Genomic DNA, 21,702 nt, shown 5'->3' on the forward strand with positions numbered 1-21,702 from the left:
CGATACTCTACAAAATTAGGCAATTACAAAAAATAGGCATTTTTTTTACCAAGCAAATAGTTTTAAATAAATAACCGCAATGTTTTGACCGCTCATGAAGACTGCATAAACCATAAATCATTTAAAATCTAAAAAGATGCTAGGGATGCACAATATATAGGTACCGTATTGATTATCTGCCAATATTAGAGACTGGTACAGTATATGCCAGTATTGGATGTTAAATTTTGCATGCTCAAATCCCTATTTTTACATTTAGATTATCTTTGCCGTCATTTAACACTCAAAAGTTAATCTTTAAAAACAGTAATAATTTAATAACAAATGCAACTGTAAAAATGTAATAGCAAATGAATATCCAGTTTTCATAATATACAGTATATATTGTGATGCCTAAATTCACTTGTAGAATTTAAAACGATTGATTTTAGGTTTTAGTGTTTTTAATTTATTTTGACAAAATAGTACAGAAGTTTTATATTTATAGGCCAACGTGAGAATAATTATCGTTTTATTGATATTGGTCAGAATGGTAATATTGGTGCCACTCTAAATGCTTTATAAGGTAACACATCTTATCTTGAGTATCTTATAGAGAGTGGCTTTTTTTTACAATAGTCAGCATAACAGAGTTTTGTTTCCACCGATGACTGCAAAAAAGAAATGGAAGTGTGATCCTGCAGGTGATCAGCAATTACTTGCTTAGTTTAATCTGTCACCTTGGCATATGGTGAAGACAGTATTGTAAATCGCATCATTACCTCCCTTCTGTCTTCTGTTTGTCTTCTTCAGTCCACTTTTTATAGTAAATTGATTGCATTACATTCGCTTTTGTATTAAAAACATGGGCTTTTGACTTGAAGTGTGAAGTTCACTGTAGTTTTACTGTTCAGGGTTCAGTTAAGGGTTAGTCCGTTCTGTCTGTACCGTTTATGATAACACATTAAGCTGTGATTGGCTGATTTGCTTGTGTGAGCATTTATATTATAGCACACTTTGACAGAGGTGGCGAGTACAGAGGCCAGATCACTAGAGAAAAACTCTTTACGTGGGCGGATAAAGTTGACTTCGAGAAGTCGTGCTGATTTGATGGATTTCTTGCCTCGTATGTTTGTTTTTGTTATGTTTTATCTTTTAATATGGCTTAAATTATATTGGCTTAAATGGTGCTTGTTGATGTTTCTCGCTGAGGCTTGTGTAAAATGTTTCCGTTTCAGCAAGTTCCACACGTTACATTCACATTCATGTAAACTTTACATTATTAGCTATTAGAGCCATAACCATGTTTCTTTCTGAGATTTGTTGTATATGTTATGATAACTATAATGATATTTTTTGTCTGTAGGCCTAGCATGTCAGGCCCCCATCTGCTGAAAAAGGGTAAAGAACACAGGAAGATGGACATGCATAGAGATTTCACTGTTGCCTCCCCAGCTGAGTTTGTCACCCGCTTTGGAGGAAACCGCATTATAGACAAGGTCAGAGACATGCCTTTGTGTATGTTGTTTTATTCCTTTCCACAAAACTGTAAAAAAAAAAAAGGATTTAATTTAATATGTATGCACATGTAATTATCTCTCTCATTAGGTGCTGATTGCTAATAATGGCATTGCTGCAGTTAAATGCATGCGTTCGATTCGACGCTGGTCCTATGAAATGTTCCGTAATGAGAGAACCATTCGCTTTGTGGTGATGGTCACACCTGAAGACTTGAAAGCCAATGCAGGTTAACAGAAAAGAAAATTATGGTTCAACCTGATTAAAATTATATTATCTAACTTTGTATTATTTTATTTTATTTTAAAAATCATTGGTACTGTGCATTCATTTTTTATTTATTGAAAGAATTATGTTTAAAGTTCATTGTGTTTATATCCAGAATACATTAAAATGGCTGATCACTATGTGCCAGTCCCTGGGGGCCCAAATAACAACAACTATGCCAATGTTGAGATGATCGTGGATATTGCCAAAAGGATTCCAGTGCAGGTACGACCTCACCAATATCAATATCTTGGTATCAGATGTGAATTTTCCATTATTAGTGATGATGGTTTTTGTCTTCTTATAAGGCCGTTTGGGCTGGATGGGGCCATGCTTCTGAGAACCCCAAACTTCCAGAGCTCCTCCATAAATCAGGGATATGTTTTCTAGGTATTTTTTCCTCATAATCATCTATAACTTTTTAGCCAGCTTAGCCTTGCTAGTTGAGGACAAAGCATGTTGATAGGGTTTTCTTTTTCAGGGCCTTCCAGTAAAGCCATGTGGGCATTAGGAGATAAGGTGGCATCTTCCATCGTAGCTCAGAGTGCAGACATTCCCACACTGCCCTGGAGTGGAACAGGTAAGTGATCCGGTGCACATCATGTCTTGTTGCTAAAGCTCTCATTGTGATGTCTTGATCTCTCCCTCTTTGTCTTTTATCAGGTCTGAGGGTTGAGTGGGTTGAAGAAGAACAGAGATGTTCTGATCGTGTGATCAGTGTTCCTCATGAACTTTATGTGCAGGGTTGTGTTAAAGATGTGGACGAGGGACTAGCGGTGTGTTTTCCCTACAGAATGTGTTACAGAATTTAGACTTTAACATTCGTGTTACGATTTGACTTCCTTTATCCTGCTAATTTTGTGTTTTCTTGTGGCTAGAGTGCAGAAAACATTGGCTACCCTGTGGTAATCAAAGCATCAGAGGGAGGCGGAGGGAAAGGGATCCGAAAAGTGGACAGTTCCGAAGACTTTCCCAGCTTTTTCAGACAGGTACACACTGCTGTATTATTACTTTAAAATAAGCATAATTTATTTTGATAGGACTTCATTATTCTGTGTAGTTAGAGGTTTGGATTCATTGCATGGTGTCTTGTTGTTTGTTCTTCTCTATAGGTGCAGACTGAAGTGCCAGGTTCACCCATTTTCATCATGCAACTAGCCGAGCATGCACGCCACCTGGAGGTGCAGATCCTGGCCGACCAGTATGGTAATGCCATCTCTCTGTTCGGCAGAGACTGTTCCATCCAGCGCCGCCACCAGAAGATCATAGAAGAAGCTCCTGCTACCATTGCCTCCACCACCACTTTTGAGCAAATGGAGCGGGTGAGGCAAAAATCTGTGAAAATTTCCTGGATATGTTGCATTTGGGGTTGTGTGGCTAAAAGGCTTAGGGCTCGTAACTTGGAGGAGTACTTAAAGGTATATCACCCAAAATTGAAGATTCTGTCATCATTTAATCACTCCTTAAGTTGTTCCAAAACTCAAGCGAGTTAACGGTAGCCATTGACTTCCATAATAAGAAAAAAAAATGCTATGGAAATCAATGGCTACCGTCAACTGTCTGGTTACCAACATTCTTCAAAATATCTTCTTTTGTGTTAAGCAGAAGAAAGAAACTCATACAGGTTTGGTACAACTTAAAGGAGAACTCCGGTCAATTATAACATTGAGCTCATTTTTTTGTAAATTTGGAGTGCTGTCAATACAGAGAACAACGACAAAAATCGGTGTTGCCTACACCATGTTATCCTCTTTTTAAAATTTGCACCCTGTTGACTTCAATGGGGCAGTCTGACTGCAGTAGATGTGAAAGATATGAATAAAAATGATGTTATTTCAGCCAGCGCACATACCTGTATTTACATCCTGTTTTCGGTCGAAGTCCATAGTAATCAATTGTCGAGTTGACCCGCATAGGTTTAGTTACCTATGATCACGCGCGTGAACTCGACAATTGATTACTATGGACTTCGACCAAAAACAGGATGTAAATACAGGTATGTGCCAAAAATGCACTCCAGTATTAATGACAGGTCATTATATTTTTGTACATATGATTAATTAATTCTCATCTTTTGGGTTTGGGACCTGTACCATAATGGTATTCATATTGACATGCACAATTCATTTTCTGCTCTTTATGTCAGTATGCAGTGCGTCTGGCTAAAATGGTGGGCTATGTGAGTGCTGGTACGGTAGAGTATCTGTTTTCCGAGGATGGAAGTTTCCACTTCCTGGAGCTGAATCCACGGCTACAGGTGGAACACCCCTGTACTGAGATGATTGCTGACGTCAACCTTCCTGCTGCACAGCTACAGGTAAAGCAAAGTACAGCTGTCAGGAGGTGACAGAACTCAGAAGCACTGTGTGTATGATATAGTGACCCCTCCAAAGGTGCTGTTGTTTAATGATGAGATTCTCGTTGAGGATCTCGTAGAGGTTTTCGCTGCAAAGTAGCAGGAACTAATCATATTCCTCAATAATTTTTCAGATTTTGTTTTTGTTAAAATATCTATAATTCTCAAATGCTGATCATAAACTTTTGATACCATCTCTTTGTAGATAGCGATGGGGATCCCTCTTTACAGAATTAAGGATATCCGTGTGCTGTTTGGTGAAGGTCCGTGGGGAGACACACCTATTAACTTTGAATCTCCAGAATGCATCCCCTGTCCACGGGGACATGTCATAGCTGCACGCATCACCAGTGAGAATCCAGACGAAGTGAGCAATTGTTTCATGTTTATGTTAAAAAGCTTGTTTCAACAACAGTCTATACACAATGGCTTGAATTTGTTTAAAAGTTTGGGGTGAAGATTTAAAAGAAAATTAAATTAATACTTTTATTCAGCAAGGATACATTTGATCATAAGTAACGGTACAAATATATTTATGATGTATATGAATGCTGTTCTTTCTATTCATAAAAGAATCCTGAAAAAAAGTATCTCTATTTCCACAAAAATGTTAAGCAGCACAGGTGTTTTCAATAGTGATAATAATAAGTGCAACAAATTGGCATATAAGAATTAAGGATCATATGACACTGAAGACTGGACTAATGGCTGCTGAAAATTCAGCTTTGTCAAAAATGTAAAATTGTAATAATATTTTACAGTATTACTGTTGTTACTGTATTTTTGATCATATAAATGCTGAGCTTAAGAGCTGTGGTGAGCTTAAGAGACTTTCTTTAAAAAGTGTTAAATCTTACTGACCCCAAACTTTTAAACAGTATTGTATATATGCATATTCATGAGTATCTTTTCTAAAATGGTCTAATAATGCAAAATTTACTAGAGTTCTTGTCTGAATTCATTTATAAGTGTAATTTTAGTTGTAGTTTGATCATCTTTCTGAATATGATCCAGATGTAGTCTGACAAAAACGTGATTTTCTCAGCTTTTTGCTCAAAATGTTGCTTTTTTATGAAGCTTGCCCACATTCAAGTGTTGACTGAAAAGAATGCATGAAGCTAGAATAAAACAGAGGGTCTGTTCTTTCTTTTGACATTGCATGTTCAGGAATTCATACAACAAAATACTCTGGGGGCCATGACATTTTTGTGAAAATGATCAAAAACGCTGGCGGTGGCTGACCACCTATTAAAAATATGCTGGCGGGGAAAGAGTTAACTATCTTCTTAGATGTTTTTAAAACCTTTTAGAGTTTGGAAGCAGTAGTCTTTGAAGGCTACTTTAGCAGTTTATTTCTTGATATATTTTTTTGTCTTCATAAGGGTTTTAAACCAAGTTCAGGCACTGTTCAGGAGCTGAACTTCCGCAGCAGTAAGAACGTGTGGGGCTACTTCAGTGTAGGAGCAACCGGAGGTTTACATGAGTTTGCAGACTCTCAGTTTGGACATTGTTTCTCCTGGGGTGAGAACCGAGAAGAGGCCATCTCGTGAGTCCATTTAGATCAGCAGTCTTTTATTTTTTTGCTCTTTAAAGAAAAAAATTAGACAGAGCTCTCTTTTTATTGTGAATCAATTAAGTTTTTGTTTCTGTGGCCTGCAGGAACATGGTGGTAGCCATGAAGGAACTCTCAATCAGAGGAGATTTCAGGACCACAGTTGAGTACCTCATTAAACTACTGGAAACAGAGAGTTTCAGGAACAATGACATTGATACTGGCTGGCTGGACCACCTAATTTCAGAAAAAGTACAGGTAGGACCCAAATGTCCCAAATCAAGTCAAAGTGTCTCTAGGAACTCGGTTCTACTTTCCACCCATGTAAAATGAACTTTGAAGCCATTTAAGGTAAAGTGACATTTGTTTTATGTTAATTTATTGTGTGTTTCTCTTAGGCTGAGAGGCCAGACACCATTTTAGGTGTGGTATGCGGTGCTCTACATGTTGCTGATGCAAGTTTCAGAAAGAGCATGTCTGACTTCCTGCATTCACTGGAGAGGTATCTCGACTACTATGCCACTCCAGCATCTAAGGCATTGAAAACTAAAAGATACCACTATTCTGTTTTAATTTAGTGTTGTAATGCTTTTCTGGATGTTTTAGGGGCCAGGTGTTGCCTGCTGCTAGTTTGGTCAACACAATCAATGCTGATCTGATTTATGATGGAGTCAAATACTGCCTGAAGGTAAAATAAATCAAAAGATGATCAAGGGTATTTCAGTAAGTGTGTTTTATGATTAACAGGTGTGAATGTGTGTGCTTGTGTCTGGGGTACAGGTGGCACGCCAGTCACCCACCACGTATGTTATCATAATGAATGATTCGGATATTGAAGTTGATGTCCATAGACTCAGTGATGGTGGTCTACTACTTTCCTATGGTGGCAGCAGCTACACAACCTACATGAAGGAGGAGATTGACAGGTTAGTAAAGCAGTGGTTTTGTGCTGTAAAATACAGTGTACGTACTTATGTAACCACTGATGTTTATTTGGTCTTTGTCGTATGATGTATAGCTATCGCATCACAGTGGGTAACAAAACGTGTGTGTTTGAGAAGGAGCGAGACCCTACGGTACTCAGGTCGCCCTCTGCTGGAAAGCTGTTGCAGTATGTGGTCGATGATGGTTCTCATGTTTTGGCCTCCCAGCCTTATGCTGAAATTGAGGTAAAGATGAGGCAAAGTATTTTACATTTCTAGGTAGTTTCTGCAGAATGCACTTTATCATATTCTGTATATGACATTATATGGGACTGACAGAGATGGATACAGAGGACAGTTTTAACTGAATTACTATAGTGATTGTTTGCTTTTGTCTCCTTTTATTTTTTCTTTACAGGTTATGAAGATGGTGATGACCCTGCATGTCCAGCACTCCGGTTCCATTAACTTTTCAAAAAGACCAGGAACCGTATTAGAGCCCGGCTGTGTAGTGGCACGAATGGACCTGGATGACCCCAGCTGTATTCATCCGGTGATTTATCTTTAATGCTTCTCACAAGATGAAGCACATGATGAAATCCACTTACTGTTTTGTTTGTCTTGGGCAAATGTTGAAAACGTGATAGTTGTCCCATTTGGTTGGTTATCCCAAAGATGTATTGGGGAGTTTTACAACCACTTAAAAATGTACGAATATGATTGGTTTATAAAAGAAAATATTAAACCAAGTGGCAATTGTTGTAAAGAAAATAATAGTTCAAGCATACTTTTCAAGCAAAACACGTTACAACAACTGTTCGTGGATCATATTCACACCTAATGTGATGAACTACACTACATCTGAAATCAGGTGAAGTAAAAAAGAAAAGTCAGTACTGTGAAAAGATGTAGCATTAATTGTTTGCAGATTCCATTGGTTTGATGTCTAATGCAGTGACATTCATGCATTTTCGAATATAATTCTTTCATGTTTTCACGTCGCTGTTTTTGCTTCTTTACTGGTATCATTTTTAGACACACTGCCATCTGCAATGAGAAGTATTAATTCCTGGTCACCTCCCTCAGGTTAAGCCAAACACCGAGGCATTACCAACCCAGGAGCCATTACCAATTATAGGGGAGAGGCTTCATCAGGTCTTCCACAATGTTCTGGAGAACCTGGTGAAGATTATGGATGGATACTGTCTGCCAGAGCCATACTTCAGTCAGAAAGTGAGAACACCAATTCAGACTCAAACCAGCATGAAAACAGTGTGCAGACTAGTCTGTTAACTATATCCATGTGTCTTTACAGCTGAAGAAGTGGGTCAACACGCTGATGAAGACACTTCGGGATCCGTCTCTGCCTCTTCTTGAACTGCAGGAGATTATGACCAGCGTGGCAGGGCGTATACCAGTTACTGTGGAAAAAGCAATTCGAAAGGTCATGGCACAGTACGCCAGTAACATTACCTCTGTGCTCTGTCAGTTCCCCAGCCAAAGGGTGAGTGATGAAGAAATAAATATGCTTATCTGAAACATAGATTGCACTCATATCTCTGGACAGTATTACATATAGTCAAGTGTAACAGTCTATATCTATGGTTGAAACCTTAACAAATATATTCTGTGTAACCATTGTCACTATAATTGGGATTATCATTTAGTGAATTAATTATATTACTTGATTTATTTCCTTGGCAAATATATTGTAATAAATTAAAGTTCTGAGGGCAACTTTCAAGTTTTATTCAGTTTTCAATCAACACTTTTCCAGATAGCAAATATACTTGACAGTCATGCTGCTACGCTTCAGAGGAAAGCAGACAGAGAGGTTTTCTTCATGAACACTCAAAGCATTGTGCAACTGGTGCAAAGGTGAGAAATGCCCGATGACTCACTAATAGATCCTACCTTTGCTGTTGTCTTAAGATAACCAAAGACTGCTTTGTTAACTAGAAAATGTCAATATGCACCTGTTTTTTTTTTAATCATTTTTAGATACCGTAGTGGAGTTAGAGGCTATATGAAATCGGTTGTGCTGGATCTGTTGAAACGGTACCTTCAGGTGGAGATGCAATTTCAGCAAGGTAAATGTCCAACTTTAACCTTGACAATACTGTCACATCAGATCAAACAGAAAATCAATTCACAAGTTTTACCTTTCGTTTTAAAAATCTAATAACAAAAGATAGATAAAGTGCACAAACAATATGGGGAATTTTAATAAGAAATTTGTAATTCTCTCACTCTCCCCGGCAGCTCACTATGATAAATGTGTCATCAATCTCAGAGAGCAGTATAAGCCTGACATGACTCCAGTATTGGGGTGCATCTTCTCCCATGCTCAGGTCTCCAAGAAGAACATCCTAGTCACCATGCTCATAGTAAGATCCTTTCTGAACTACTTAACAGTGCTTATTTATTTCATTAAGATGCATCAGCTGATTCCCCCCAATCATTCTGAAAATAAGAACAGGATGTATAAGTGCCTCATCTGAGGATTAACATAACTAAATGCAATAGTTAGGTTTAATGGACACATTGTGTTCTTATTTAATTTAAAAAAGCAACTTTTTTTCAGGACCAGCTGTGTGGCCGGGACCCAATGCTTGCTGATGAGCTTATGGTCATTCTTGATGAGCTTACACAACTCAGTAAAATGGAAAACTCTAAAGTGGCACTTCGGGCCAGACAGGTATGCACTGAACCTCAGTGGTCGTGATCTTTGACCTCTGTTGAACTCCTGCACATATGTGTTAATGCTGGCTCTGTTCAAAATAGCATACTACCATACTAATAATACTATTTTCGCAGGCTATTTAAGCAGTATGTACACTACTGTTTAAAATGTTCAGGGTCAGTAAAGTTTGGGAAAGGAAATTAATAGTTTTATACAGCAAGCTTAAAAGTGTGGGGTCATTCGATTTGCATTCGATTGATCAAAAGTGTATTTATGTTACAAATAATCCTTAAAAAATCTAATTTCCACAAAAATATCAAACTGCACAACTGTTTTCGACAGCATACTGTATATACGGTACAGTATACAGTAAGCAATACCCTAGCCATAACAACTCTACATCTTTCTTCAGGTGTTGATCGCTTCTCATTTGCCCTCATATGAACTCAGACATAACCAGGTGGAATCCATCTTTTTATCTGCTATTGATATGTATGGGCATCAGTTCTGTCCTGAGAACCTCAAGGTAAAGCAGCAAAAAGATAAAACATTTATCTTTTTGATATTCTAACAAATCTAACAAAGGCATAACAAGTCAAAAATCCTGCATCTGCAGAAACTCATCCTGTCTGAGACCTCCATCTTCGACGTCTTGCCCAGTTTCTTCTACCACATCAACCGTGTGGTTTGCATGGCTGCCTTAGAGGTCAGTAAAGCTCGTCTTTTTATCCCCATATGTTTAGTGGTATGTGGTCAGGACTTTCTATGAACTTTTCTGAAATTTCACAGGTATACGTACGGAGGGGATATATTGCTTATGAGCTAAACAGCCTTCAGCATCATCAGCTGCTGGATGGGACATGTGCAGTAGACTTCCAGTTCATGTTACCATCATCCCACCCAAACAGGTATAGCAGCAATCACATGTAGATCTATATATATATATATATATATATATACTGAATAGGGCTTACAAGTATGTTTTTCCCATGACCTCCAAATCAATGGGAGTCTTGTGGCCAACTTTTTTCAAATATAGAAGCTTTTGGTATGACCTTCATGAATGGTAGTTCATTGCTGTGGTGCTTAACAGACTACATTGTTTATGTAATAAAAAACAAGATAATTGAACCTGGATATACAATCCACCTTTATTTCCTAGCCTGGATATTTCTTTAAGATTCCCTGTAACTTTTATTTTATATTTTGACGTTGTTTTCTTCCCTCTGAAAGAGAACCTTTCTCCCCAGTGAGCCAGTCCATGCCCAAACCCACGTAATACGCTATATATATTTGTTAGCATCTCCCTAATCAAGTAATATTTCACAGAGTGCACAAAACAGATCCCGTCTTACAATCATAACTTTCCCCCTTTGGGCTAAAGCCTGGTTTGGGTTCTTTTTACTAAGCTATACTGGGAGATGGTATTGATCACCATTTTCACACTGGGGTGATTTAAGATTTATCAACTTGCTTTGAAAGAAAAAAGTTATATTGCAATTAGTTTTACACATTAATGAAGGCTTTGTTTAAAATAGACACTGAATTATTAACTGTGTTTGATATATTTTTGTCGACATGAAGTCAAAATTGACCCCGTTTACTTTATTAATACACATTCTTGGTCTAATTGTGAATGAATGGTCTAAAGACAAGTAGTGTATTATATTAATCAAAGTATAACAATCATTGGCCTAAATGTAATATTTGGAAGTAAAATGGGTTGTTAAGACCTTCTCATGTCATTTTTAAATATTAAGGCTTCAGAATATAAAATATTCGCTAAATATTTGGAAAAATATTTAATTATAAATAGATATGTAGGTCAAAGCAGATTGGTCAATCACATTGAATCACATTAACAGGGTTTTCTTTATACAAATAGTTTATGGATTGTAGCTTTAAGTGTTTTGTCGTCGAATGCAAAGTGATTCCCTTACTGTTACTTTGGTTGCTAATCGGTTTTCATAGAGATTTGTTTCACTCTAATGATCAATAACGATTAATAGATCCATTTTGAATTTCTAGAAAAATATTTCTACTAAGATTGTTTTTTAGAAGATAATGATCCCATGCTAACACACACCTGCTCTCATTTCAGAGGGAGCAGTCCTACTTTGAACAGGTAGAGTAACAGCTCCTAACCAGTAACCAGTTAGCCTTGTGTGTGCATTACCACATAGTTTGTCTGCAGCAATGCCTGCTGGATGCATCCACGGTATTTAATGACTTGAAGAAATTTGGCCTCAAAGGGACAGTTCTTTTTAATTGTTTTATCTGGATTTAGTGGCTCACATAATTTGTCAATTTGTTGGGTAAGTCTACAAGCCTAAATTGGCCTTAAATGTGCTTCCATTCAACACAGTCTGAAAAAATGTGGACTGTTTACCAATTCATTCCTGAACCCGTGCCAGTTTAATTTAGATGAGCCACATAATCTAATTTCACTCAAGCTGAGAATAAAGAGGAAGATTACTGAGTATTTTGCATTGAAACTTGTGCTTTTTCCTTTCAGCACAAGCAGTGCCTTTAGTTTATGCTTTTGTCCATAATTGGCACCCTTAATTCTACTCTCTCACACAAACACACACACACACACACACACACACACACACACACACACACACACCATCTCCTCCCCCTCTCAGATTGTCTGTTCCTGTGAATGACTCGGGAGAGTTTCAAGCAATGCGTCGTCAAGGCAGTGAGCTCTTCCTGGATGGGGCGCTGTCGCCTCCATGTCAGAGGATGGGAGCCATGGTTGCCTTCCATAGTTTTGACCACTTCAAAAGGTGCCTTAATATTTTGTGCTTGTAAAAAGATTAAATGGTTAACAAAATGGGAGATTCCGTCTGATCTGTGATTTGTGTTGTAGGTGTTTTGATGAAGTGATCTTTCGCTTTGCGGACCCGCTGTGTGAGAGTTCTCTGTTCTCTGACGGCTGTTCCACCTTCTGTGATGGGGAGAGCTGCAAGGTGAGAGTTAGGAGAAACAAACGAGAATAATTCACGCCAAAAAAACAATTGTTGGGAAACAATTTTTGGTGAACTATTTATGTGTGTGTATATATACTGTTTCAGAACATGAAGGAAAACCCCATACACATCATAAATGTGTCTATCAAACAAGCAGACACTGAAGATGATGATGCTTTAGTCACAGCTTTCACTGGCTTTGCTCACTCTAAAGTAAGTATTTTAAAGATTGTTGACCTTTTAGCTGTGTGTGCTGGTCAGTGGCTTGACTCCTTGTGTTCATTTCAGAAAGCTCTGCTCTATCAATATGGAATCAGAAGAGTGACATTTTTAGTTGCACAAAAGGTGAATGCTCACATACAATTGCCATTGCCTAAATATATTGTCAATCAAAAGAGACTGAAATTGTATGCCTTTTTTCCCCCTCAGCGGGAGTTCCCAAAGTACTTCACGTTCAGGGCCAGAGATGAAGTAAGTGATGCATCTGTTGATTTGATAATTAAAAAATTTACATTATAGAGTAACAGCTGAAGATTTTCCCCTTTCTCTCTAGTTCCATGAAGACAGAATCTACCGTAACCTGGAGCCTGCTCTGGCCTTCCAGCTTGAGCTGAATCGTATGCGTAACTTTGATCTGACGGCCGTTCCCTGTGCCCATCACAGGATGCAACTGTACTTGGGTGCCGCTCGCGTGGAAGAGGGGGCAGAAGTCACAGATTATCGCTTCTTTATCAGAGCCATCATTCGCCACTCTGACCTCATTACAAAGGTAACCAATATTCCTAATAGACAGTATGCAATCTTGTGTCCTAAAACCTTTGAGGACCTTTGCAGGCATTTAGTGGAGTCTTGCTCAGAGAAAGGCAATGTTTGATTGTATTTACTTTCAATGACTGCATTTAAACCACAGAATGTAAATGTGGTCTAAATATTTATTATGATTATTTGGCAGACACTTTATCTAAAGCGACTTACAGTGCATTCAATTTATACATGTTATCAGTATGTTTATCAGTCTGTTCCCTGTGTGTCAATCCGACAACCTTGTAGTTGCTAGCACCATGTTTTACCAGTTACACTGCAAACTACAGAAACACTGCTCCAGTCTGGGGAAATAAATTGTATAGGTAGCTTATCTGTGAGTCTAACTTAACGTCATCATAAATGCATGCTTGATTAACCTTTGGTGTCAATCATAAAATAATGTCTGAACTGATCCACATTATACAGAATTATTACACAGACTATATATATATAGTATAGTATTAATTAAACAAAGTATAAGATTTAATAAAAATCGTACTGTCCTCAAACCTTTGAACAGTAGTGTATATATTGATGTACTATGTCTAAAATGGTTTCCAACTTCAAAACTGGCAATAGAAAGTCAGTTATAATAAGTTAAAATGTTAGTACTACTGCATAGATCGTAAATTTAGAAATCCCAAGGTCTTATTTCATATAATAACAAAATAAGAAAAAAGAAATGCCAGTGTAGGTTGTTGATTGGTATTTTGAGGGTAAATTTATATATGGCCTTCATTTTATTAAAGCTTTTTTGATTAGATTTTTTCCCCTCTTTCTGTAGGAGGCCTCATTTGAGTATCTGCAGAATGAGGGAGAGCGGCTGTTGCTGGAGGCGATGGATGAGCTGGAGGTGGCCTTCAGTAACACACCCGCTCGTACTGACTGTAATCACATCTTCCTCAATTTTGTACCCACTGTTAATATGGACCCTTCAAAGGTTAGATTCAAAAACATAGCCACTGCTATTGCTCCTGAGCTGTATTGCTTAGCTACATTCTGTCGTCTTTTCCTACAGATAGAGGAGTCTGTACGTTCCATGGTGATGCGGTACGGTAGTCGTCTGTGGAAGTTGCGTGTTCTCCAGGCTGAGCTGAAGATCAACATCCGCCTCACCACCACCGGAGATGTCATTCCCACCCGCCTCTTCCTCACCAATGAGTCCGGCTACTATCTGGACATCAGCTTATACAAGGAGGTCACTGACCTCTCCACTGGACAGGTGCAACTTACATTCACTCTTGTTCCTGATTAAAGTGGCATTGTTAGGATTATGATTACTCCAAATTACACATTTGCCATAACACAAAGTGGTATGTTTACACTACCATCCAAATGTTGGGGGTAAGTGAGTTTTTTTTTTTGTCAGCAAGGATTACATGGATCAATATTAGAATGATTTTTGAAGGATCATGTGGCACTGAAGACTAGAGTAATGGCTGCTGAAAATTCAGATTTGCTATCACAGGAATAAATTACATTTTAAAATATATTGAAATAGAAAACAGTTATTTTAAATTGTATTAGTAATAGTATTTCATAATATTATTGTTTAATAATATTGAACGTACTTCCGCTCAATTTTCATTTTCCTTCAGTACTCCGTCTGGGTTTGCGGTATATTCGTGGGTTTTCTCCGACCAAATTTTTAACGGTCCAATCAGCGAACTGAGGGAGTGGCTGAGAACGATGATGATGAGGTTGTGCGCTAGTTTGAGTTGTAGGGTTACATTATAACCAAACATTAGCGATCGGTTATGGCAGATCCAGAGTGACTCTGGGCAGATCCAATAGTTTTAAACTTCAACAGAGTACCCGCCTTCAAGGAAGTTAACGCTTAGAATAGAATAGAATCGGGCATTTATATAGCGCTTTCATATGTACTACTGTACACCCAAAGCGCTTTACAATCATGTCAGGGGATCTCTCCTCAACCACCACCAGTGTGCAGCATTCACTTGGATGATGCGACGGCAGCCACAGTACAACGGCGCCAGTGCGCTCACCACACACCGGATATAGGTGGAGAGAGGAGAGAGAGTGATAGAGCCAATTCAATGTCAACGCTTGTCAATGGAGAGAGGCCAGACTCTCTGTACAAATGAAATGTACGATCAAATGAATGCAGAATATAAAGAGACTTCTTTCAAAAACATTAAAGAAGTCTTATCAAACAAAAAATTAATGGTAGCACTATTTTCTCTATCACTGATTTCATTGATATCTGACCCAGTTGTTTTTTGAGCGTCAATGCATAAGTATGAGATGTTCTTCAACAGGTCGAGTTTAGATGAAAATCAGCTCAGACGCAACAGCAGCTGCTTAATCGATCTGTTTATCAATATGCTTTGTAGTCTGTATTGTTTTCTCAGCTGCCCATTTTCTTCTCGCCAACATCAAAACTGTTTATCTGAGAGTGCATGACTGATAAACCACAACCACAGGGTCATCAGGAGTCTAGTTATAATGCAGTTTACACAAACAATGGCTAATCCAGAGCCATGCATGCGCTTTCATCTCTATTTGTCTGTTCTTAAAGTACATCTGCATTTTCTCGTCAACTGAAACTGATTCACTACTGACTGCCGGATCTTCTGGACCATCCTAAAATAAATGTTTTTTATTGGTGTAATATGAGCAAAAAAAATGTATACCATTGTTGTCAGACTTTATTCCTGATTTAAAATATGTTATTTGAACAAAAATCGTGAGGGATTTCAGTCTTTCCCCATTCAAGTAGATAGAAGCTGTACTTGCATGACTGTAAACCAAGAAATTACCTAAACTGTTTCTCTTTCATCTGAGTGAAACTTTGGGGTCGAACAATTCTAGAAGATTAGAACACATTACTACAGATTTTTTTTTTCATTATAGTAGATTGTTTTGTAAGTATTTGCTTTGCATATTGCTGTTGTAAAAGTACAACTGTGGTTCTCAACCTTATTGACTCCAAGGCCATCCATTGTCCACAACATTCTGATTGATATGGCTTCAGAATAAGGATTAAAAAATTTTTTTTTACTTTTGTATTTTCTTTTTTAGGCTCATATTTAGTCATATTTAGGCTCCCTGGTTAATAACCACTGCAGTACAATGACAAAAGGGTTTGGGTACCTAGTGGTCACAGCTAGAAGAGAGGGTTTTGAGGTTGATGTCATTCAAGCAAGATGCCCAATCCGTCTTCTTATTACTATTGATATTATTTGTAGTGTAATCATCAGGGGAATCAGTGTAATCACCATGGGAAAGTCTCAGAGTAAAACTGGGAGTTGTGAAAAATATGATACACCGGTGTTTTGCCAGATGAGAAATTTATCTATGTATCATCTTTGTACTCATTTAATTCATTTTATAACTGTTTTAATTTTCCTTGCTTTTATTTTGTGATTATTTTATTCCTTTCTGTAAAGCACTTTTAATTGCTATAGTGTATGAAATGTGCTACAGTATATAAATAAACTTGCCTTGCTTATTTCATGACCAAAAAAACCCAAAACTTTTTTACTGTGCCACAGCGCTTACATGTATTTATGTTCTGCAGATAATGTTCCAGTCATACGGAGACAAACAAGGTCCACTGCACGGCATGTTAATCAACACCCCATATGTCACAAAAGATTTGCTGCAAGCTAAACGCTTCCAGGCTCAGACCCTTGGCACCACGTACGTCTATGACTTCCCTGAGATGTTCAGACAGGTGCGGTGATTCAGTTAAGATGAAACCCAGCAAGCAATAGCCGTCATTTCAACGTCTAGGTTAACTATAGACCTGATATAGTCCGGCTATTAGTGACCCACTTCTAGCCAAAATAACCTTGAATTTGGTTACATGTCGTTTTTGCCAAAATAACCTGCAAGATGTATGATATTCCATCTAGTAAGCAAAGTCAACAGTGATTACAAGGAGTTTGGTTTAATTTCTTTGACATTTAAGATGACTAGTCTATTCTTGGGCTATGGTTTAGATGGCTATTAAATTTTGTTTTAGCCTAGACATCAGGGCTGTGTTTGGACGGCTATTAGACGTCTTTTAAACGCAAAATTGCTTGCTGGGAACTAGTTCTCTCTGTGATTGTTTATGGGATGTGTTAGCTCATTATTCTTTTTTTTCTGTTGTCAGGCTTTGTTTAAACTTTGGGGACCAGGAGACAGCTACCCTAAAGATGTGTTGATGTGTAATGAACTGGTCCTGGATTCTCAGGGGAGACTTGTGCAGATGAACAGACTACCAGGAGACAATGAGGTGCATCAATGAATTCTTACCATATTCCTTAAAGTCCCCCTGTAGTCAATAATTTTATCCCTTAAAGCTCATCTTTGATTACCAAAGCTTGATTTTCACCACAGGGGGACTTTAAGGAATTTTCCATTAGACAGTGTGTACACTGTTGTCGCAATTCTGAAGCAGAAAGTGAAGATAGTTTGACTTGTAATGTGGCCTGGAATCATAAATCGCACTGTGTTCATTCATTTAACCAGAGGAGAACCGGCGCCCCCCAGCTGACCCTTGTTTCTCCTAAGGTTTTTTTTTTCTCCACTTCTGTCACCTGATGGAATTTTTTTCCTTGATTCCAACTTTATCGTTTCTCTGTGCCATTATCGTTATAGTAGTGGTGTGGACCCTGCTATTCTTTATAATTGACAACGATTTTAGAGCTTTTCTTTATCTTTATAGTTATCATCCTTGGTGTGAACGGGCCTTTACACAGTAATAATTCTCTATGGACTATTGAGGAATACTGTTCCTCAGTCATACCTAGGGAACATACTTCCAATTCCATAATTTGGCTTGTAGACAAAATTGTAAATGTAAATAAATTCATTTATTAATTTAAATCAACATCTAAGTAAATGGATCAGTCATTTGTTTATCCTCCTTTCTAGGTTGGCATGGTGGCTTTCCGGATGAAGATGAAGACTCCAGAGTATCCAGAGGGCCGAGATATCATTGTGATCTGTAATGATATTACCTATATGATTGGCTCTTTTGGGCCCCAGGAGGATCAGCTCTTTTTACTGGCATCTGAGCTAGCCAGAGCGGAAGGGATTCCACGCATCTACATCTCAGCCAACAGTGGAGCTCGTATCGGCCTGGCAGAGGAGATCCGAAACATGTTTCAGGTTGCTTGGATCGACCCTGATGACCCTTATAAGGTGACCGAATGTGTCTAAAGAGTTCCGATGTAAAATCAAACCACAGCACTTCTGAATGACTCTTTCATTTTACAAATCTTGTTTGATGCATTCCTGCTTTGTTTTTCAAGCTTTTGTTCAAGACCATTCTTCTCTTTTGCCTCTGCAGGGTTTTAAGTACCTGTATCTGACTCCTCAGGACTACACCCGCATCAGTTCCTCTAATTCTGTCCACTGTCACCATGTAGAGGAGGGAGGCGAGTCCAGGTAAGCCTACTGGTTTTAGCATGCACAGAAAGACCTATACCCAAAAACCTCTCTCCTTGACTCTTATGTGTTCAAATAATGTCTTAGGTACATCATCACAGACATCATAGGGAAGGAAGAGGGTCTTGGAGTGGAGAATCTGAGGGGTTCAGGCACCATAGCTGGAGAAACGTCCCAGGCTTATAAGGAAGTCATCACCATCAGCATGGTGAGACCTTACATCTACCCATAATATCATCAGACATTTTACAATATGCCAGAAATCAAGCACCAATGTTTATTGTGTATGCAATATATGAATCAATGGTTTGGTCATCTAGTGACCATTTAAGAGTATTCATTGTTCCTCTAGGTCACATGCCGTGCCATAGGAATTGGTGCGTATCTGGTACGTCTAGGACAAAGAGTAATTCAAGTGGAAAACTCCCATATCATCCTGACTGGGGCTGGGGCACTAAACAAGGTTTGGAATTTCACATCTGCAGTCGCACCTTACCCTGTACAGTGTCATATTTATGTGGGCTATGTTTCCTTTGTTCTTGAGGATTGATGAAGCCATTTCAGTGTTTTAATTCTTAAATTCTTTCATTCTGAATGCATTTCTTTGTAGGTCTTGGGTCGTGAAGTCTACACCTCCAATAACCAGCTGGGAGGGGTTCAGATCATGCACAACAATGGAGTGACGCACACCATCGTGCCAGATGACTTTGAAGGGGTGCTCACTATACTACAGTGGCTATCTTACATGCCAAAGGTAGGCTGTTCTTAAACACGTTCATGTTTATCCCCAAAATAAGAAAAATATAAATTATAATTCACAATTATATAAGCAAATGAAGGTTAGTTGACTTTTTTTTTTCATAACAGTCAGGCATCCCCCAATTTCTTGTTACTGTAATTTTTTAAGTTTGTTAGCTTGTGATTATTATTATTCTAAATGATGATTCTCTGATTCAGAAAATAATGAATGTCATTGTGACAGTTTTTTTTTATTAAATCAGCATAAATAGGCACAAAATCAACCATGATATACACTACCCTTCAAACGTCAAATACTTTTATGCAGCAAGGATACATTAAATTGATCAAAAGGGACAGTAAAGACATTATATAGACATAATATTTGCCGTCACAAGAATAGATTACAATCTTAAAATATATTAAAATAGAAAACAGTTTTCTTTACTGTAAAAATATTGCTCAATATTATTTTTGTACTGCGTTTTTGATCATATTTATATAATATAATATATAAATGACCCAGTCATGATCTTGACAGGCTATAAGTAGTCTTGGTTTGATTAGTCCAAATGACAAAATGGCAGAGAGTATATTTTGTATTGACTGTGTCATAGCATGATTTTGTTAGATGTATTAACATCAGGCCCTATGGTGTTTGCTCTTATACTTTAGAGCAATCGGAGTCCGGTCCCTATAATGCATCCCACTGATCCAGTGGAGAGAGAGATCGATTTTGTTCCCACAAAAGCTCCCTATGACCCTCGTTGGTTGCTTTGTGGACGACCCCATCCCAGTAAGAATCAAACTATTCACACAATCTGTTACATACATTTCAACACATACTCTGGACCTGTCTGCATGGGAGCTCATGTTAATACTTTAAACTCAGCCTCTTTTTCTTTGAATTCGTGTTGATAGCTGTGAAGGGAGCATGGCAGAGTGGATTCTTTGACCATGGTACGTTTATGGAGGTGATGGCTACCTGGGCACAGACAGTGGTGGTCGGCCGAGCCAGGTAAGAACCAGAACATTAGATGAAATGTCAAACTAACAAACATTTGATTTAACTGAGTGAATATTCTGGGCCGAGTGAGACTGTGAATGTCATACAGGCTTGGTGGGATTCCTCTTGGGGTCATTGCTGTGGAGACCCGCACAGTTGAGGTTGCCATTCCAGCAGATCCAGCCAACTTAGACTCAGAGGCCAAGGTAAGAGTCCTGACTGATGTTGTAGGCCCTGACTGTGACTCCCCTCTGGGATTTTTGTTTGCTGTTCGTATGTCCCATTTATTGTTTTCAGTATTGACATAAAGTGTCTATTCTGCCCCAGATCATTCAGCAGGCCGGTCAAGTGTGGTTCCCAGATTCTGCGTATAAAACTGCACAGGCTATTGAGGATTTCAACAGGGAGAAACTTCCACTTATGGTGTTTGCCAACTGGAGAGGCTTCTCTGGAGGCATGAAAGGTATATAGCGTGGCTGGTTTTCATATTTGAGTTTGCATTTTAATTTACATGACCGTTCAAAAGTTTGAGGTCAGTAAGGTTTTTTTTTTTTTTTTTTTTAAGAAATAATACTGCAAGGATGGCTTATTTAGATTTTTACTTTGTTACAAAAAAAATCAATTTCAGATAAATGCTGCTCTTTTTCAAATTTATATTCATCAAAGAATCCTGAAGATAAATGTATCACTGTTTTCAACATTGATAATTTTAAATGTTTCTTGAGCAGGATTATATGGATTGTAATAATATTTCACAATATAATTTTTTTTTTATCAAATAAATGTGTCCTTGGTGAGCATAAGAGACGTCTTTCAAAAAAACTTTTGCACATTATTTTAAGGTGTTTTCTTTGAACTTGATTGCTCTGTATGTCAGATATGTATGACCAGGTGCTTAAGTTTGGTTCTTACATCGTGGATGCCCTGCGAGAGTTCAGCCAGCCTGTACTGGTCTACATCCCTCCTCATGCTGAGCTGAGAGGAGGATCATGGGTCGTTATCGACCCCACTATAAACCTCCAACACATGGAGCTCTATGCAGATCGAGAGAGCAGGTGAGCATGTCGAAACAGCTTCCCTTCACCACTCTAAATCTTCTCTAATTCGATCTTTGATTCCTGTCTTCTTTCCAGAGGCGGTGTTCTGGAGGCCGAGGGCACTGTGGAGATAAAGTTCAGAAAGAAAGAGCTGCTAAAGACCATGCAAAGGACTGATTCTGTGTATTCTCTCCTGACTGAGCAGCTGGGTACAGCAATTAATCACACTTAAACACAAATGTTTTCAATGGCTTAGGGAATATCTACTTCCTGTGACACACGGTTTACTGTTGTGCAGGCAAGCCGGAGTTATCAAGCCAGGAGCGTAAAGACTTGGAGGCCAAACTGAAGTCTAGAGAGGAGTTCCTTCTTCCCATCTACCACCAGGTGGCAGTGCAGTTTGTGGACCTTCACGACACTCCTGGAAGGATGCAGGAAAAGGGTGTCATCACGGTATAAACATA

At 38.4% G+C, this 21,702-nt stretch overlaps 1 protein-coding gene across 5 annotated transcripts in view; it reads left to right on the forward strand.

Annotated features, from left to right (window-relative positions):
• acacb (acetyl-CoA carboxylase beta) overlaps positions 1-21,702 on the forward strand; it is a 28,166-nt gene that overhangs the window by 4,115 nt on the left and 2,349 nt on the right. For 4 of the 5 annotated variants that reach the window (XM_081367069.1, XM_081367070.1, XM_081367073.1 and 1 more), the window contains 49 exons: positions 1,346-1,478; positions 1,588-1,726; positions 1,880-1,989; positions 2,073-2,154; positions 2,246-2,344; positions 2,428-2,540; positions 2,643-2,753; positions 2,877-3,086; positions 3,911-4,081; positions 4,326-4,487; positions 5,503-5,666; positions 5,780-5,930; positions 6,071-6,174; positions 6,279-6,360; positions 6,453-6,598; positions 6,691-6,841; positions 7,014-7,148; positions 7,682-7,828; positions 7,911-8,099; positions 8,373-8,473; positions 8,597-8,685; positions 8,858-8,982; positions 9,180-9,293; positions 9,691-9,804; positions 9,895-9,984; positions 10,068-10,186; positions 11,380-11,403; positions 11,927-12,070; positions 12,154-12,253; positions 12,359-12,466; positions 12,542-12,598; positions 12,683-12,724; positions 12,807-13,022; positions 13,842-13,997; positions 14,076-14,279; positions 16,599-16,754; positions 17,178-17,300; positions 17,942-18,211; positions 18,360-18,457; positions 18,545-18,665; positions 18,810-18,920; positions 19,068-19,211; positions 19,871-19,991; positions 20,117-20,213; positions 20,311-20,407; positions 20,529-20,664; positions 21,079-21,256; positions 21,335-21,447; positions 21,537-21,691. In XM_081367069.1, coding sequence (XP_081223195.1) covers positions 1,346-1,478; positions 1,588-1,726; positions 1,880-1,989; positions 2,073-2,154; positions 2,246-2,344; positions 2,428-2,540; positions 2,643-2,753; positions 2,877-3,086; positions 3,911-4,081; positions 4,326-4,487; positions 5,503-5,666; positions 5,780-5,930; positions 6,071-6,174; positions 6,279-6,360; positions 6,453-6,598; positions 6,691-6,841; positions 7,014-7,148; positions 7,682-7,828; positions 7,911-8,099; positions 8,373-8,473; positions 8,597-8,685; positions 8,858-8,982; positions 9,180-9,293; positions 9,691-9,804; positions 9,895-9,984; positions 10,068-10,186; positions 11,380-11,403; positions 11,927-12,070; positions 12,154-12,253; positions 12,359-12,466; positions 12,542-12,598; positions 12,683-12,724; positions 12,807-13,022; positions 13,842-13,997; positions 14,076-14,279; positions 16,599-16,754; positions 17,178-17,300; positions 17,942-18,211; positions 18,360-18,457; positions 18,545-18,665; positions 18,810-18,920; positions 19,068-19,211; positions 19,871-19,991; positions 20,117-20,213; positions 20,311-20,407; positions 20,529-20,664; positions 21,079-21,256; positions 21,335-21,447; positions 21,537-21,691 — 6,322 coding nt within the window. The remainder of the gene's footprint in view (positions 1-1,345; positions 1,479-1,587; positions 1,727-1,879; positions 1,990-2,072; positions 2,155-2,245; positions 2,345-2,427; positions 2,541-2,642; positions 2,754-2,876; positions 3,087-3,910; positions 4,082-4,325; positions 4,488-5,502; positions 5,667-5,779; positions 5,931-6,070; positions 6,175-6,278; positions 6,361-6,452; positions 6,599-6,690; positions 6,842-7,013; positions 7,149-7,681; positions 7,829-7,910; positions 8,100-8,372; positions 8,474-8,596; positions 8,686-8,857; positions 8,983-9,179; positions 9,294-9,690; positions 9,805-9,894; positions 9,985-10,067; positions 10,187-11,379; positions 11,404-11,926; positions 12,071-12,153; positions 12,254-12,358; positions 12,467-12,541; positions 12,599-12,682; positions 12,725-12,806; positions 13,023-13,841; positions 13,998-14,075; positions 14,280-16,598; positions 16,755-17,177; positions 17,301-17,941; positions 18,212-18,359; positions 18,458-18,544; positions 18,666-18,809; positions 18,921-19,067; positions 19,212-19,870; positions 19,992-20,116; positions 20,214-20,310; positions 20,408-20,528; positions 20,665-21,078; positions 21,257-21,334; positions 21,448-21,536; positions 21,692-21,702) is intronic. The other variant, XM_081367071.1, reaches the window with a different exon arrangement.

This window comes from Scardinius erythrophthalmus, assembly GCF_964197995.2.
Source record: "Scardinius erythrophthalmus genome assembly, chromosome: 5".
Classification (NCBI taxonomy): domain Eukaryota; kingdom Metazoa; phylum Chordata; class Actinopteri; order Cypriniformes; family Leuciscidae; genus Scardinius; species Scardinius erythrophthalmus.